The sequence below is a fragment of the Hirundo rustica genome, chromosome 14, assembly GCF_015227805.2.
Source record: "Hirundo rustica isolate bHirRus1 chromosome 14, bHirRus1.pri.v3, whole genome shotgun sequence".
NCBI lineage: Eukaryota > Metazoa > Chordata > Aves > Passeriformes > Hirundinidae > Hirundo > Hirundo rustica.
Genome location: NC_053463.1, coordinates 3,362,072 through 3,380,194, shown reverse-complemented (window position 1 = coordinate 3,380,194; position 18,123 = coordinate 3,362,072). Strand labels below are relative to the sequence as shown.

The following is an 18,123-nucleotide window of genomic DNA, read 5'->3' as shown; positions in this document are numbered from 1 at the left end:
ATGAAACACACACACAGCCGTAGCATCAGTGGAGGTTGATAGAAGGCCCTGCTAAAGGATCAATCCCGTTTTTAGCTGTAAAATGTGATGGAGGGGGAGGGGTTGCACTGAATTTCCAATCTACACAGATCTATGGGGAGATTAATAGTTTGGTGTCCTTATGTAGTGGCGGCAGTCATTTGTGACATTGTGTTTAAAAAGTGCTTTTACTTCAGCAGTGAAACATTCTACTCTGTAATTCATTAATAATTTGCTTGCTTTTGGTTTGTTTTGGTGCCAGGGACTGAGCTGACTTTCAACTACAATCTGGAGTGTTTGGGAAATGGAAAGACCGTTTGTAAATGTGGTGCCCCAAACTGCAGTGGCTTCCTAGGAGTAAGGCCGAAGGTATTTAAGTTTTTGTTCTTCCAAATCGCCTCTTTGCACAGATGTGTATCATTCATTGGTTGCAGAGGTTTCAGGTTGAAGAAACCATTTCAGTGTCACCATGGGAACAGTGCTTGAAATGAGTTAAATATTCGAGTTTTCATTCTGAGAGAGCAAAATTTAGTCTTCAGTTATCAGAGTTGCTATAAATGATGACAGGAAGTTTTATTTTACACTGAAAGAATTAAAAAAAAAAAAAAAGGTGGGGGGGTTTTAAATTTTGGGGTTTTTTAAATTTTCTACTTCTTACCATGGCAATTTCCATAGCACTAGAGGAGCAAAGGGCAGCCATGGGAAAGACTTCATCAGATAGCCAAGAAAACAGAACTCAGCCCATTTCCCAAAGTAAAGACTTGAGTAAATTGTGAGCATGCATGGAAGGCCAGCAAACTCACATTCCTTCACACTGAAGTTGCTTTAGAGCCAGAAGGCTGCTATCTCACCATCTATTCTGCAGTAAAGTTCTTGGTTTTATTCTGGTTTTAACGAAGTGACCGATTTTCACACATCCGACAGACGTAAGAAATTTGCCATATCTTGTAGTAGAAAACCACCAGCTTTTAGAACTCACTGACTTTTTGAGGGCTTCGATTTGTAACTGTAATGTTGCAATAACAGGAATTGATTTCAATTACCTCCTAGTGTGAGCTGGTTCTCACTGGGAGGAGGAAATAACAGGAGCAGTTGGCCGAGTTCCCAGTTGTCACCCGCTAAATCTATGTCTCAGCTGTTGGTTTTTAACAAGGGCTTCACCAAATCAGTCTGTAATCCCTCTGCTCTGGCATGTGCATCCTGCCGTGCCCACAGTTAAGGGTTAAAAACCTCCAGCAGCACAGTTGTTGAGCCCCATCAATATAGAGGGGAGGTTTTATGAATTCTCCAGAGATTAGTTCTTCAGAAAAAATGAACTTATAAAAATAAAGTCTGGATGTCTTCAGAAGCTGACAGATGAGGGGAATTGCACATCTGATGTATTTAGTTCTTTTTCAGGTTGCGATTTAAAATTCCATTGATTTTGTGCTGCCCCTGTGTTATACATGGTTCGACTGTCATTTTTTGCCTTGAAATTGCAGGTTGCAGGCTGGAAAATCAGAGAAAGGTGCCCCCTTTAGTTGGCATTCCTGTTGCATTGTGATATCTGAGGCGACTCATTCCATCTTGTTGAGATGGGCTAAGAAACAATACCGAGAAAACAGTACATTGGGGTGGTTTTTTAAAAAATTCTTCTCACAACAGATGCATTTTTAAGCTTCCTGCACATACAGCAAGACAGAACTGATTATACTCAAGTTCACTCTTTAAAAGTGCCTTCTAACTGGGAGTTAGGATGTTTGGGAGTCTATTGTACTGCAGGGAGCAAGTGGGAATCGCTTAGTCCAGCTGTTAGACCTCTTAGACATTCAAATTAGCTGTGAAGGGATTTTCTTGTTCTCTTTGTAATTAGATGGCTGGAGAACCATGCGCTGAAAATCGGTGGCATAGTTTAGGTGGAGGCATTTCAGTGCCTGCATTTTCAGTGATAAGAAAGGCCTGGCTTGTCCCCATTGTCAGGGGGAATGATGGTGTGAAAGCAGAAATACCCACATGTGAAGGGGAAGGAAACAATCAAGAGATGTGACTCCATGGTGACAGGAAAACTGGATAGCCAGCTGCAGACTTCTGAAATTGTAGGTCTGGAGACCAAGGTTTTTAAATGTTTTGGTGATGAAAATATTATGCACGATATTTATGCAGAATAAAGAATGTAAAAATTGCTTCATAGGCATTGTCTCAGCACAGAGGGATCTCCTGCATGGAGGATGCAAATTTGAACACAAAGAGATGTAGAAAACGGCACAGAATTTAGCTCATGTCTCTTCAGATAAACTAAACTGACAGTGTTTGGATAAGGTCAGGACTGGGGGCAAGAAACATCATCTTTGTGGAGTTGAGTGTTGGGCACAATGGGAGGCTCAGCCTGGCTTGGAGGAGGAGTTGGAAGAGCAGGGTTGGAGGTAGCCTTAGGCCAGAGAAGAGAGCACTTGAACCATTTAGTTGCCCGTCCTGGGTGCAGTTGTAGTCACTTCACTGCAGGGTTAATCAAACTGTACTGATGATGCAGAGTTTGGTTGTCATTGGCGTGGGAGAGCGAGAGGTTGGGTCAGTTGCAAAGGAATAACTGAGTATAGGGGAATGGAGGTTGGATATTCCACAGCACACACCTGGAGAGGTTAACAGCAGAAACAAATCCACCATGAGAAGGTCATGGCTGGGCAGTCGTGGTGGAGAAGGAGCTGCTGTGCAGCTCAGCTGCCATGGGACTGAGCTGTGGAAAAGGCAGACGGGGGCAGTGCTTTGGGGGAATTTCCTGTTCTTTAGGCTAAGTGTTGATGTCTGTACACTGCCTGTGAGGTTTTATCTGAGGTAGCATGTGTAATTCTGTAATTTTCATTTGGGGTAAGTATATTCAGTAAGGCAGAGAAAAGCCACTGGAAGGACTTGAGTGTGCAGACTGTGAAAGTTTCAGTTTGCAAGTAGAAGAGTGTGTCCCAGAGGTTTATTCAGGGAGATAGAAAAGCTTCAAATATTGAACTTGATGATCTTGGAGGTGTGTTCCAACCGTAAAGATTTTGTAATTCTGGTGCAAAAGAGCAGCATCGACACAAGAACAAATAGGTCTGAACTGATGACAGATAAATTCAGACTGAAAATGGAGAGGGAAGTGATGAATGTGAAACAAAGTGCAGGAAGGCCCTGGATAGACTCCTTCCTTACGAATGTCACGTGTGCCAGGAGAGCTGACTGCTTTGACCTGAAAAGTCTGTGAGAGGTGGCACGAGCTCAGTGACACCAGGCAGCTCCAGCTCCTCATTCTGCTGTTGCTAGTTGTATAAATCCCATCTTGAGCTAAGCTTTGCTGCACGACTCCCAGGCTCTTTCAAAATAACTGGGTGATATTTGCCGTAGTAAATCGGTTGCCAAATACCGAGCAGCACTCAAGATGCTGCACAGCTCTCAGCTATAGCTGGCAGTGGGGTTTACAGCAGGAAGGGAGCAGGTGGAGCAGCCAGAGCCCTGCATTTACCCACGTTGTTTCACCCACAGAGCCAGCCCAGCCTCAGCGAGGAGAAGTCCAAGAAGCTCAAGAGGCGGCCGCAGATGAAGCGCCGGTCGCAGGCGGAGGTGATGAAGGAGCGGGAGGACGAGTGTTTCAGCTGCGGGGATGGAGGGCAGCTGGTCTCTTGCAAGAAGTCAGGCTGCCCCAAGGTGTACCACGCAGACTGCCTCAACCTGACCAAGAGACCTGCAGGTCAGTGCTCTGCACAGCTGGGCTCTGCTTGGGTCACGGTGTTGGCTCTGGGTCTCCTGGGTGCTGCTCGTGACCTTGCACTCTGTTCACAGCATCTTGACGTTTAGAGGAGTCTTTCTCACTCGAACAGAACTTGTTGCCCAAACAACCCAGCCCTGGTTTGCACCCCACTGTGAATGCAAAAAAGTGAACTGACCCCATTCTTGGGACCCAGCAGTGCATAATCCCAGCGATAGCTGAGGTACTGGTCATCACACTAGCTCTTTTCCCAAAGCTGAAGACAGTTGTGAGTTGAATGGTGAGGAGAAGCACTGCTGGAAAATAGGATTCTCTTAAATATCTGAATAGCTATTAGTTCATACCTAAGAGAACAGTACCAAAGCATATTCTAGTTTGTGGTGAAATTAGGGCAAAAATTTGAAGTAAAAAAAATACTCAAAAAGTACAGTCTGGCCTCCAGCCTGTTCCCCTGCTCTCTATTTGCAAAGTTTCTCTTAACAGCCTGACTTAAAAACACAAAGGGTTGCCAGCTCTCTGATACACGTTTTTTTACATAGTGGAAGATTGTTGTCTCAGTCCTTTTCCGGGTTATACAAACATAGCCTCAAGTTTTTATTCTTGATCTACTCTGGACTGTGTCCCACTTGCCTACACATTTTTAAAACTGGAAACAAGTATTTTAACAGTATTTCAGCCGAGGCCATGCTTACTCTGACAGAAGATGATAATTATATTTTGGTTTTTGTGTAAAATTTCTTTGGAAATTGTTTTACTTGTTTTGCAAAAGTAACTTACATTGTTGATGTGATGTTGGTGGCTTTATCCTCATTGACTTTTCACCTTGATCCTTTTCTCATTTTTATTTCTTCCTCTGCGATCCTGTTTTGCGCCTGTCTTTATTTAATTACACCTTGTTGGTGCAAGAGCATTTGTCCAGTTTAAATTCTGAGCCTGTCCGACTGGATTTTTGCAGTCCCTTACAGGCTCGATGTTATCTACCTGTATCTGTAAGAGTATTTGCTGTTCTGCTTTCAGAAATTTAAATTATTGTACAGATTAAAATACACCCCTGAAGGATGTAATTTGAAATGCCTCCTCAGTTCGCCACAAGACAATTAATAACTGTTTTTTGAGAATAATTTTCAGTCAGTTGTAGCAATTTTACTCTTTTTACACATAGGCAGTGATTTTCATACCCTGCTCCTCTGGAGTGTCATTCAGGACATGAAAGGTTCAGCACTTTCTACTTTAAATGTTTCCTCTGCCACGGGCATTGCTGTCAAGTAATTGGAATTTCCTGCTTGTTTGCATATTTGCTAATTGTGTGATCTTACTTCCAAGAGCTCTGGGCTATCCCTGGAGAGGATGCTTATTCATTGGACCTTTTTATCCTGTCAAAGACCATTAGAGTGGTTTGATAGGATTTATCCTTCCTGCAACAAACTACCAGGTTTTGACGTACTTTATTTTTCACCTGTACAAATGACCTCTCTAAGGAAGGTCCCAAGGTCTTTGCAGTGGCACAGTGTTGTGTGGCTCTCTGGGGTGCTGCTGGTGCAGGGGGAGCAGTGACAGCCTGTGCTGCAGCACCAGGAGCCAGGAAATGGGGAGACCATGGGAAGTGTTAAACATCCTCACATGGAAAAAAATGCTGAAAAAGTGGAAAAGACACAGAAGAGCAGTGTGCATATTTTGAGACTGGAACAGAAGCCTTGGACTGGCTTCAAAGGAGGTGAAAAACTTATTACGTGTTGCCTTCAACCCCAGGGGAAAAGCAGCGTGAGAGAGGAGAGGGGGGAGCACAAGTCCAGGGAGCAAAGCCCACAGCTGCTCAGTGCTGTGCTGCAGGAACCAGCCTCCCTGGAAAGGAGCTGGTAGCCACAGCCACGGGTCTGTGGGTTTGGTTCAGGCAGGCTGGGAAGTGCTCTGGCATGGCTGGTGTTTATGGTTGCCCTCTGGCTCAGAGCTCTGTGCCAGGGCTGCACTGCAGGCAGCTGCTCCCCACAGCAAGGCAGGGAGCAGGAGTGATGGGGGATGTGGGGGTGCTGGGAGAGCACAGAGGCATGAGGTATATTTGGAAAAGCATCCTTGCTCATCCTGTGGTGAGAGGTCAGGAGCTCAGCGTCTGCCTGGTTGTGTCCATGAACAGGAAGCATTTGGTAGAGCCATCCACTGCCTTGGCTGAGGGAGCAGGAGGCTGAGCCAGTGAGGTCTTGCACCAGTGAGAAAAGCAGCAGTCTCTGAAGTGTAATGTGTTTTGCCTCCTGGTGGTATTGGTACTGATGGTCAATTGGTTTGCTGTGAAGATGGAGCTGCTGGGGGAGCAGCTTTGTTTTATCATGGTCATACATGGCCAGAGGTTAAGGATGTGTCTTTGGGTTCAGAGACAATAGAAACTTAGCCCTTGTGATCACTGTTCTCTCACTTCTTCTTTCTGAAAAACAGGAAGGGAGGTTTGTGACCCAGGATTCAAAGATGAATCTGACGTTTTTGCTTAAAAAGTCCTCTGGGTGTTGTGCACAGATAGCCACTGCTGTTTTCTGTGAAAATCAGTGCTACAGAGATGTGCAAGCTGGGGGTGTCTGCTCCTCTCTAGACACCTCTGTTGGTTCGTTCTGTGCAGGAGCCAGATGGGCTCTTGGTCTGAGCTGTCATGATGACCATTGCCATTGCTGCTTCTGAGCACACAGATTCGTGTTAACAGCCTGTCAAGCTAAGGCAGAAACGGAAGAGGACATGTAGAATTGTATGTGGGTACTCCAGGAGTGTTCTCACTTTTCCCTGAACTCCCTTTGCAGCAGGCGTTTGTCTCTTGCCCTTGTCCTACTCTTAAGGTGTGTCTTTTCTCCCGTGTCTGTGCTGCAGGAAAGTGGGAGTGCCCGTGGCATCAGTGTGATGTGTGTGGTAAGGAAGCAGCTTCGTTCTGCGAGATGTGCCCCAGGTCCTTCTGCAAGCAGCACCGGGAAGGAATGCTCTTCATCTCCAAGCTGGATGGACGATTATGCTGCACAGAGCACGATCCCTGCGGGCCTCACCCTCTAGAGCCAGGAGAAATTCGTGAGTATGCGCCTCCCGTAGAAGGCCTGAGTAACGGCGAGGACACCCAGCCACCAGAGCAGCTGCCTGCAGACACAGAGGCAGACACAGACCTGAGTGTTCAGCCCCTGGACAGTCTACCTCAGTCTGTGGCCCTCAGACTGCAGTCACCAGAAAAGCCCCCTGCTACCCTAGCGCTGAGGCTGCCTTCTTCAGACAAGCCCCCCACCACCCTTGCCCTGAGGTTGCAGCCATCAAACAAGCCCCCCACCACCCTGGCCCTCAGGCTACCTTCACCAGACAAACCACCTGCCACCCTGGCTCTGAGACTGCCACCGTCAAATAAACCCCCCGCCACCTTGTCACTGAGGCTGAAGCCATCCAACAAACCCTCCACTACCCTTTCGCTCCGGCTTCAGCCTTCGGACAAACCTCCCACCACCCTGTCGCTTCGCCTGCAGCCATCAGACAAGCCCCAGGCTGCCCTGTCCCTAAGGCTGCAGTCAGAGAAGCAGCCCATCATTGTAGCTCTGCGGCCTCAGCAGTCCGACAAACCCCCCAGCAACGCGGTGCTCTGGCCACTGGACGAGTCCTCCAGTGACGCCTCGCAGCCTCAGCTGCCGAGCAAATCTCCTCCGGGATCACCGCGTTCCCCGCTGGATGAGTCGCTTGTTACTGCTGGTGACCTGCAGCTCCAGCTGTCAGATGAGACTCCTGAAGCCCCCGAGGTTTTGGAGTTATCGGACAAGTCCCTCATTGACAGCAGGGCCCAGCAGCCCGAGCTGCTGGATGAGTTCCCCGTGAAATGCCTGCATCCTCCACTGTCTGACAGGCTCCTGGCCACGGTGGGGATGCTGCAGTCCCAGCCGGAGGATGAGCCTCCCGAGGCCGATCAGCTCCAGCTGCTGGACGACTCCTCTGCCCAGAGTCCGCAGCCACGGGCTGTGGAAGAGGCTTCCAGCTCTGTGGTTCCGCAGGTCCCAGCATTGGAGACGGCTTCCAGTCCTGAGGTGCTGTGGTCTGTTCCCATTGAAAAAGTCCCAGACTCCCCAGTCTCACGGATCCTGCCCTCCGAGAAGGCTCCTGGATCAGCAGTACCACAATCCCTGCCTCTAGAAAAGGCTTCCTTCTCTGGGGTGGTGCGGGTCCCTGACACAGAGAAGTCTCCCAGCTCTGGGTCACCCCGTCCCCTGACCCCAGAGAAGGCTGCTGCTGGTTCAGGTATGCCTCAGATCCTGCCCACAGAGAAGGCTCCCAGCTTAGGGTTGCCTTGGCCCCTCTCTCCGGAGAAGGCCTCTGGCTCCCGGTCACCACACGTCCTGCCCACGGAGAAGGGTCTCGGCTCAGGGTCCCTTCGGATCCCGCTCACTCAGAAGTCTCTCTCCCCTGGGGTGCTGCGACCCCTTCCTCCAGAGAAGGCTGCTGACTCGGGCGCCCTCCGGGTTCTTCCTTTGGAAAAGCCTCTCAGCCCTGGGGTGTCTCGGCCTCAGCTCTTGGAGAGGCCTCTCGCTCTTACGTCCCTGTGGCCTCAGGCATCAGATAAGCTGGCTGCTGCTGTGGCTCCTCGGCCTCAAGCCTTGGACAAACCTCTAACTGCATCAGCTCCTAGGCCATTGCTGTCGGAGAAGGCGCTGCGTCCCGTCGACCAGAACGCTCAGCTGAAGGAGAGAGGTGCCCCAGCCATGGAGGTGAGTCCCCAGCAGAAAGAGAGGACCATGTTAGCCGGGCAGCAAATCTCATGGTCTGCTGGGAAGGTGGTGACACACGTTGGACAAGTAGCTTGGCCTACGGAGAAACTGCAGACTCACGAGCAGAGCCACTGGTCCACCGCAAAAGCCCTGACGCCTGCGGAGCAGCCTTCCCGGACAGCGGAGAAACTCCCAGAGACAACCCTTCAGGCCAGCTGGGAAGTGGCCTCAGCCCCCTCGGAGCAGACCCCGTGGACATCAGAGAGATTGTGTGCGTTCGAGCAGACCCCTCGGCCAGCCAGGGAAGCGCCGGTGCCCCCGGAGCAGATGCCGTGGCTTGTCACGAACCTTCAGACAATTGATCAGATTGCTTGGCTGAGTGGAAAAGTACAGACTCCTCGAGGGCAGGACCCTTTGCCTGAACAAAACACAGCGCTAGCCCATAACCAGGATTCTGTCTGTCGTGAGTTGGCTGACTCAGAGCCAAAGTGAGGTCGGTGAATGTGGGAGGCAGGTTTCAGTCATTTAATGTTTAGGGAGGGGGAATCTTTGCTTCGTTTTGTTTTTTTTTAATTCACTTCCCTGAGCCCAGCCCCTAACCCATGCACATCCCATCCATACTCTATTGTGACATGAGCAAGGACATTCTCTTAAATCTGAGTCTGGCTCAGCCAAAGGGAGAGAGCATCTGTGACCTTTTCCTCTTCCTTTTACAAATGGTAAAGCTGAAATAAAGAGTCCACTCTGGGTAAAAATCTCCAATTCCATTGAAATGGTCACATTACTGATCTAGCATGTTCAAGCTCTAGGTTTGATTCCTAGGTGGGTTCCCAGGCACAGTCACGGGCGCCTTTGCTCTTGTTACTGCATTTAAAGAAAGTGGATCAGTCAGGCTGCCCTGGCATTGGAGATGTTTCAGGGATCACGTGGCGAGCAGTTGGATGTGTGTCCTTGCCAGACTCCAGAAGCAGGGAAGGGATTTTGTGTCACCTGCCCAGGCCTCTGTCCGTGCAGGGCGTTGCTTTACGAGGTTTGTCCGTGTGTTCACTGGGACATGCTGTGTGTGTGGTTTGCTCAAGGACAGGGATCGTCTCCAGTGAGATGGGAGAGGAGCTCCTGCACTCAGTACACTTTTCTCCAGCAATAGGCAGTATCCATTCAAGCTCCTTTTTGACAGAGCTGCGACTGGCCAGGCCCAAGAAGTGGGAAATCTGGAGGAAGTCAGGGAAAAGAGAAATCTCGGAAGAAGTCATCTGGCAGTTTTTTCATTCTTGTGTCTTAATCCTCTAGCACAGGACACGTGGAGTGTTTTCCTGCACTTGACAGCATAGTGACCCATAAAGCAGCAATAGTGGAGCAGAGCAGAATGGGTTCCTGGAGGTGCTGAGCACTGCCCTGCCAAGGGGGCAGTGCTCCCTTTCACATTTCCATCCAGTCTCTTCTAAACCTCTGTTGTCAGCGTGAGCCAGCGAACTGAGCAGTCCTTTCTCCCTTTGCCTCAGGTGTGTTCAGAGCATGTTCCCATCACACCTGGTGTTGCCAGCAGCAAGCCAAGCCTGTCCCCCTCCCTGCACAGCGCAGAGGCAAGGGTGCCGTAGCTGGATCGGGACCCATCTCAACACCTTCCCCTTGTGTAGCTCCTGGCTTAACTCTTCTACAACCAAAGGAGACTTGAATTAACTGGACTGTGTTGGTGTGCATGTGTGTGTGCATTGTGTGCATCCATCCAACTGAATTGTAGTTCTCACACTGGAACACGTTGGGCTCCAGCAGCTGGCTGGCTTTCCTTTTCCTCTTCTCCTTTTTACGGTGAAGGCGATGTTTAGTACCTGGTGGTCATTGGGCCGGTGTCCAGACTAGGCCTGCTGAAAGCCGTTCACTCAAGTGTTGAGGCAGAAGTTGGCTTGGCTGTGGTGCTCATGGGGCAGGCAGTAGAGTCCCTGGGACCTGCAGCATCTTGTGACCAGCAGCACCCTCGCAGGTAGGAGGAGCACAGACCTCCTTTGGTGGCACTGCCTGGCCTTGATAGGGTTGGTGTCCTGCCGAGGAAACACTGCTGACCAGCTTTTTCCCACTCTCACAACACATTACCTCTGTAATTACCTGAGCTCCACCGATCTGGGGCCGCAGCCTCGGACCTCTGTGCCGCCACCAGACCCTTGCGCAGCTCCAGTGTGTGCATCCTTCTTCTTCTTCCAGGCAGATCCGCAGGCCCCTCCGCAGGAAGGGAGAGTTCAGCCCCATGCTGACCTCCTTCCTCCGACGTGGGAGCAGATCCTTGTTCCCACCTGGCTTGCAAGTGCCTGCTGCTCGCAGAGCAGACGGTCATGGGCTTTGCAGTTTTCTATGAAGGGAGGCAGACACCCGTACCAAGACAAATCCCAATCCGTTCTCCTTTCCTGATGTGTGCACCCTGAGACAACGTCCTGCTGTAAAGGCTGGGTGTGCTGGGCACAAGGGGACATTACCAGTGCTATGGTGCATCTCTTCTCTAGTCCAAATCATTTCAGATTCTTCGTAGAATAGCTTATGACTTGGAAAAGCTTTATAGCTTATGGAAACTTCCTTGTTTAATGTTGTTTTTTTTTTCCCGGGAAGACTGGCAGGTCAGTTCCTGCTTGCTGCTGAAACTAGGGAAATGCAAGCAGCTTGCATTTCTGCGTGACTCCTCCACAAAGGGAATCAGGATAACTCAGATCCATTGAGAGAGAAGATTACCTTAAGGGCATTCATTAAGGTTTTAAAACAAAAATTTAAAAAAAAAAAAAAAAAAGACGTTCAGTATATTAAGTATTTATCATGTGTGAGAAGGAAAATAAATCTTGAATTTACATTTATAAGCCTTCCCATGAGCTGGACTTAGTCATGTAGATTGTGTAAGTAGGGTTTCCTCAGTGCCAGTGCCCAGCTAGCTCCTGCGTAACCAGAGAGGTCTCTGCACTGCTCTGTCCACCTCCGCTTCGCATTGTCACGTGTTAACTAGTTACTTGTTTCATGAAAAAATAAACTGTGAATATTTTTGGTGCAGGCTTTTTTAAATCTGTAAAATGGAGAAGTTCTCAGTGAATTCTCATAAGAGCAGGTTTGAAAAAAAAAAAAAAATCACTTCTATAAATCGCGGGCTCAACGTAGCACGGTGAGGCTCACGGCAGCAGCCGCCTTTCATGCCAGCAGGTGCTTACCCAAAAGCTTGTTTGGAACAGTGAACGTGGATTAAACCGTTGCATGGCATTTCCCACAGCCTACTTTGTTGCAGCTGCTGTACCCCGTCTCTCTTCTTCTCTCCCTTTTCCACAAGGATCTGGGTTTCTGGCTTGCTACCTTGCAGCTACTTTTGGAAAAGTTGAGTTTGTCATAGCTGGGAGGCTGCCTGGCAAAACTGGTGTTGAGGAACATCGTTGAAGGAGGAAGCCAGGAAGCTGCTCTTCCCTCTTCACCCTCGCTGGAGCTCTGGGTGATGCTCTGTCCGATCAGGGGCGCTTTTCAGAGGGAGTAGTTGTGCTTTTGGGAGTCTCTGGGCTGTTCTGGGTCATGTAGACTAGGACTGACCAGCTGTAGAGAGAGGTCCGAGCAGCTCTGCCCTTGTCCAGCCTGCCGTCATCAGGGAGCATGAGCTGGAGAACAGCTTCAGGCTGCAAAACCCTTGTGAAGGAAATAGGGGCATCTTCTGTACTTGAGTTGACTCACTGTGGTGGTGGCTGGCAGCACCGCCTTGGAGGAGAAGAGGAACATGTCTGTGCTGAAGCAGTTGGATTTGTTTGCTGCTGTTTGTTGCTGCCTTCAGAATTCAGCCAGTTTGAATCACGGGGGATTTTAAATGTAGAGGGTAGAGGCAAAGTAACACACAGCCCTGGCAGACTCCTGGGAGAGGCACTGCTGCAGCCTTGTGCTGGGCTCAGACCTGTGCAACAGCTTCGTGCCAAGGCTGTGATGCTCTCTTGCTGTGGTGGAGGGATCTAATTACCTGGTCACTTAGTCCCGGGTCAACCCTAATTGCACCCAAGGTGGGTGAGAGGTGACTCCTGTGTTGATTCACTGGTGTGGTGCACTGTAGAAGTAGAATCAAGGGTGTAATTATCTCTGTCCCTTCCCTGGTGTCCCACAATGGCTCACGAGAGTTTTCCAGACTCATTCCTGGTAGGAATGGCTCCCTCTCCGTTCCTGAAGGGGCTGCATGCTCTGCTCCTCTATGAACACTTTGCTAGCCAGCATCCCTGCTGCCAGAGTAACTGCTCAGAGCAGGGGGCTGGGGTCAGCAGCCATCGCCTCCCCCCAGTGCAGGACAGAAATCAGTGCTGGATTTCCACTGTGGCAGCAGAGTCCCAGGTGCCCTTTGGTGACAGAGGAGCTCTGGTGAGGGGTAACAGCATGGTCAGGGCCTTGTGCCCTTTTGGGATGAGGGTTGCAGAGGAGGAGCCACCACAGGACCTGTGGGATGTGTGGGCAGGAGGGGAGCGGGCACAGGCCACTGTTCTGAGTGCCTTGTCCCATCTTCCCCAGTGCCCACTGCCAGCCAGGGCTCTGGTGAATCTAGCAGGAGAGTTATCACTGTAAGGAATGATCGCATCACCTACTGCACGTCTCCAGATGCAAATTAGCTCATGGTAGCTTGCTTTATTGCTGTTCTCCAGTTAAACTTTTCCTATTTAACAAAAAAAACGCTCCACAGCAATCAATCAATTCAATACACAAAGCATCTGGGTGGTACCGTGGGAGCATGTGTTAATTCAGGGTTAAACCCCTGCAGGCAGAGACTCTGAAGGTGTGGCTGGTGTTAAAATTTGGGAGATAAGAGAGATGGTTGAATGTAAAGGACATTAAAGAACTAAGGTGAGACAGTGCATTTGCTAAAACGCTAAAAACTTCAGATTAGTTTCACAGAAAAAAAAAAAGAAAGAAAGCAGTCCTAATCTTGATGTTCTTGGCAGTGTGGTAGCCCTGAGCATGCTGTGGGTGTGCCCAGCTCCTGTTGGGACACCACAGCCAGTGTTGTGACAGGGCAGGGGGAGTTAGAGAAACCTCAGACCTTCAACACCTTCTGTTTATTTTTAATTTCAGCCTTAACTTCTGATTTTGCTTGATGTTTGGAATAACCATAATTGTAACCTGCTTGTAATGTGCTTTGCCCTAAATTACTGATGAGGCTTTCGGCCTTTGCTAGCCAGTGAGTGTTAAAGCAAAGTGGCAAATCGTGCAGCTACTCTGAAAGTATGGGGGATGCTGTGTTTGATCTCCCAGGCTTTGCCCGTGCTAATTACCCATCCTCCTGTGATAGCGGCAGCATTTGCAGCCGAGGCTGCTCCTCTGGCAGCAGCACAGCTGGGCTGATGGGTGCTTGGGGCTCCCAGGGCTGGCGACACAGGACACTGGAGCTTGGGGACTGCTCTGCCACACGCCTGGCATCAGCAGGAGTCTCACCTGTGGGGTGGCAGTGCCCTTGCTTAGCAGGAGATGGGAGAACACAAGATTCCTGCTCCGGGTCCTACAAAAGTGATGTAAGCAAAGTTTGGTGCCGGGAGGGGGGACAGGACAGATTGTGTGAGCTGGGGCTGGAGGAGCAGCAGTGATGGACAGTCCCTACAGCACTGAATCTACCTCCTAGGGAAATCTGAGAAATGGGTGTCGCTATGGCCTATTTCAAGGTAAAGTTTTAATCAAGTTTGCCCTCGGCGAAGCCCTTGGGCTATTGTGGTGCTATTGTAAACCGTTGGCAGCTTAGCACAGTAGGGCTGGACTCACGGCTCCTGGCCCCCGGGCTGGGGCTTCTTGGCCAGCTCATCCCATCCCCCTGCAGCGGGGGTCAGGCTTCGGCACGTGTAACTGAAACAGGACAAGGAGTGACTCGGTTCCTTCAGCTTATGGTGGTTTTGAGACTCAAACCAATGTCACGGAGCCCGTGGAGCCACGTGAAGCAAGCAGGCATCCACTACTGCATGTTCTTCGTGTCCGTTTGGTACTGAGCTGGTTTCAGTTTTTGTTTCTTTTTCTGATGTTTCCGAGTTGTTGACTTCAAGGAACTGGGTTTTGTGTATTTTTTTTAGACACTGGGAACTTGTTAAAAGGAAAAGCAGCAAGCACTGGGAGACTCGAGGTGGAGCATGGCCGGAGCTGAGGGTGGCCCCAGCCAGCGTGGGTGGGAGGTGAGATGTGTTGGCAGCATCGGGAGCAGGCAGGGAGTGGCACTCCCTGCGAGGAGCCATGGAAGCCTTTCAGCAGCGGCGCTTCCAGCCCTGTATATCCATGGTGCCAAGCTCGCTGCCCCGCCAGCCTGCCCAGCCTGACCGTGCTGAGCACCGTGCCTCGCTTTTCATGTCCCCTGCCACCCTCCAGCGCTGCGTGCTCTTAGCTGGGGTCCTGGCTGCCAGCTAGCCAAGGGCCCTGGGGAGGGTGGCTGCCCAGTGCCCCTGTCACTGCCCGGGGACATGAGGGGCCACTCGTGGCAGCAGCGTAAGTTGTGCTGGAGCCGTGGGTGAGAGGTTTGCTCGTGGGAGGAACCTTGGTGTGAGCAGCCCCACGCTGCCTTCCTTCCCCTCTGAGGCGAATGGGGGTCCACCACAGGGTCCTGTTTTGCAGGCTCAGGCAGAGGGAAACACATCAGGAGTCAAGGATCCCAGCCAAGGCAGGGGCCAGTGCCAGAGCACTGCAGGGGGGACAAGAGAGGGTGCTCTGTGCTCAGCCCTGGCCAGGAGCCGTCTGTCAGTTTTAAGAAGGAATGCCAGAGCAGGTGAGAGAAAACTACATATTTCCAGCATGTATATTATTTTTAGAAGAGGGAGAGGAGAGAGTCTTGGACCATTGATTACTTTCATTTTGCACCCCTTAGACTGTTGGCTGTGTATGTGAAACTCATAATGAAAAGAGGGTTGCCCTGCCCAGGTGCTCCCAGAACATGTACTGTAATTCTTTGTATATAGAAGAAAAATTACTGTAAAGTAAAGTTTAACTTTACTCTCGATGTCCTCTTGTGGTTTGTCTTGCTGAGTGGGGGGAGGCAGGGAAGGGAGAGCCCTGACAGCCTCGCGCACCGGGGTACGGCTCAGACCACACCGCGTTTTATTTACATTGTACACCTCAAGAGAAGACGCTTAAATAAATCTGCAAAGAACCGAGCATCTCTGAGAGAGTAAGTTACTGGCCACCGCTGGGCCACCACAGCTCCCACAAACGCCACAGGTGGCAGGGAGGGGGGGCCCCAGGGTGACAGTCCATGATTCCCAGCACTGCACGGCAGCCCTGTGCAGCTGTGTGCCAGGAGAGCAGTCTGTGGGCTGTGCTGCAGACAGGCCCGAGCAGCTAAAACACAGCAGGTAAAAAACCGGAGGAGTCCGACGCGCGCCAGCTGCCCATCCGGCAGCGGCGATTCCCTTTTGGCACGGGGGCTCAGTGCTGGCAGCAGCTGTAGAAGTAGGGACTGTTCCTCTGGCCCAGGTTGACACCCTTGTCCTCTGGAAGAGAGCAGGAGCGGCAGGCTGCCGGCACGTCCACGCCACCAAAGCTGCTGGTCCCAGGTGTGGGCCCCGGCAGGTGCCCGGGGAAGGGTTTGGTGCCCCGTGGAGAAGTGCTGAGGTTCAGAGTTGTGGTACAGCCCAGGACAGGAGGCACAGTCAGGCCGAGCATGCCTGGGCAGGCCTGGTGCAGAGCTGAGCCAGTCCTGCAGCCCAGCAAGGCTCCTGGTTCCCGGCTGCCAAAGGCTACCATGTCCCAGCTCTGTGGATGTGCTGAGCCTGGCCTGAGCAGGCATGAGGATGCTGTGCTGGAACTCAAACTCCATGAAACAATCCCCGGCAGGGAGCCACAGGAGCCCCAAGGGAAGCCCTGCCAGACCCCAGAGCTCATCTGCACCCTTCCTAGAGGCACAGGGAAGGGTGCCTGGGGAGGGACAGGTCCTGCCTACTCACCTGTCATCACCTGGAAGGCGGAGAAGTTGACATAGTCCTCGGCCACCTTTTGGAACAGCTCATCTGGGGGGAGAGGAGGTGTGACAGGTGTGGGTGCCCCCGTGCCAGGCAGAGCCCCCAGCCCTGCTCAGCCAGAACACAGCCCCAGCAAGGAGCTACTCACCCACGCTCTGGCCCGTTTTACTGGAGGTCTCAAAGAGGTCTGCTTTGATCTCTGAAATGAAGGCCCCGGTTGGCACTTGCTGCAGGTGCTCCTATGGGCTTGTCTGCCCCCAGAGTCACCCCTTGGGCACAGCTGCTGACAGCAGGCTGGCAGGGACCCAGGGCAGGGCTCACGGCCCCTTGGCCCAGCTGGCTGTGTGCCTGCCCATGTCAGGGACATGCTGTGCCCAGGGAGGTCCCTGGCAGAGCTGGTGCCACACCACACAGGGAGCCCTGGTGCCATTGGACCTGCTGTGGGCCCACGGCAAGGGCAGAGCTCCTCATGTGGATGCAGCAGCTCAGTCCTCCCTCACTCCCCACCCACTCAACGCTCATGAGCCCGGGAAGAGCCTGGGAAGAGGCAGCACCGGCCGTACCATCAGCGTAGTCCTGCACATCGTGGAAGTCAACCCCCCGCTTCCTCCTGTCCTCCTCCAGCAGGTCGCTCTTGGTGCCACACAGGTAGATCCGGCAGCCCTGCGGCACAAAAAGGGTTGGGAGAGGGGTGTGCCCACGTCCCCACCACCAACACCCCTTGTCCTGTGGCGAGGCTTCACAGCCCCCTGGCCCCCCATACCTCCTCACAGTTCTGCAGCTCGTTCACCCAGAACTTCGCTCGCTGGAAACTGCCACTGTCCGTGAGATCTGGGGAGAGGAATCAGCATGTGCTGACACCTCCTCAGTGCCTGACCCCCTGGTGTCACCACCACCCCGGCCAGGGGCCACCGGCTCCTTCCCCTTCCCATTCTCCATGCCCTTACCGTAGCAGACGATGGCAGCCCGGGCTCCCCGGTAGTAGATGCGGCTCATGGCCTCATAGCGCTCTGAGCCCGCCGTGTCCTGGGGGCAACAGGGAAACGCTTGGCAGGTGACAGGGGTCAGAGGGTCTCGGGGGTCCCTCAGTCAGGGATGTCAGCGGGGCGCTGGCACAGCCCTGCACTTACCCAGATGCCCAGGGTCACCGTCTGCTCCCCCACGGTCATCACCTTGGCCACAAAAGCGGCTCCGATCGTCTGGAAGCGAAGCAAGAGGAGAGGTGGGAACCGGCCCGGGGACGCGGGGGGCATCCGAGCTGCGAACACGGTGGAAACCGGCGCAGGGACACAGAGGAATTCACCCCGGGGCGTGCGGAAGGAGGCTGAGAAAACGAAGGGACCGAGCCGCGGGAGGGATGTGGTGGGTCCCAGCCCGGACATGGGGGGACAACACGAGGGGACGCCGTCCAGAGACGTGGGTGGCGGCATCCCGGGGACACTGCGCGGAAAGGGGGTGACCACGGGCAGGACGCGGGGGTGACACGAGAGGGGCTCATCCCGGGGAGGCGAGGGAGACACGGGGAGCGCCGCAGCGGCGCGGGGCCGCCAGGTGCCGGTGCGTCACTCACGTTCTGGTAGGGCCCGGCGCGGAAGCGGCCGTGGGCGCAGCGCTCCACCAGGCTGCTCTTGCCCACCCCCTCCTGCCCCAGCAGCACCACTTTGGCGTCCACCCGCCTCCCGCTCATCCTCGCGCCGCCGCCGCCGCCGCGGGGCGGGGCCGCACCGGGCGGGGCGGGGCCGGAACCGAGCGGGGCGTGGCCGGAAGCGGG

At 52.4% G+C, this 18,123-nt stretch overlaps 2 protein-coding genes across 3 annotated transcripts in view; one reads left to right on the top strand and one right to left on the bottom strand.

Annotated features, from left to right (window-relative positions):
• Positions 1 to 15,394, top strand: part of NSD1 (nuclear receptor binding SET domain protein 1) — a 59,502-nt gene extending 44,108 nt beyond the window's left edge. For both annotated transcript variants that reach the window (XM_040077979.1, XM_040077980.1), the window contains exons 20-22: positions 281 to 387; positions 3,511 to 3,715; positions 6,581 to 15,394. In XM_040077979.1, coding sequence (XP_039933913.1) covers positions 281 to 387; positions 3,511 to 3,715; positions 6,581 to 8,931 — 2,663 coding nt within the window. In that variant the 3' untranslated portion in view covers positions 8,932 to 15,394. The remainder of the gene's footprint in view (positions 1 to 280; positions 388 to 3,510; positions 3,716 to 6,580) is intronic.
• A 75-nt stretch (positions 15,395 to 15,469) lies between these two features.
• Positions 15,470 to 18,068, bottom strand: RAB24 (RAB24, member RAS oncogene family). Its single transcript, XM_040077982.2, has 8 exons — positions 17,923 to 18,068; positions 17,483 to 17,551; positions 17,300 to 17,378; positions 17,116 to 17,183; positions 16,916 to 17,015; positions 16,501 to 16,551; positions 16,338 to 16,400; positions 15,470 to 15,884 (listed from the first exon to the last, which is right to left on the bottom strand). Exons 1-8 carry the CDS (start codon positions 18,037 to 18,039, stop codon positions 15,820 to 15,822), a joined length of 612 nt encoding a protein of 203 aa, XP_039933916.1. The 5' UTR covers positions 18,040 to 18,068; the 3' UTR covers positions 15,470 to 15,819.
• Positions 18,069 to 18,123: the final 55 nt, after the last annotated feature.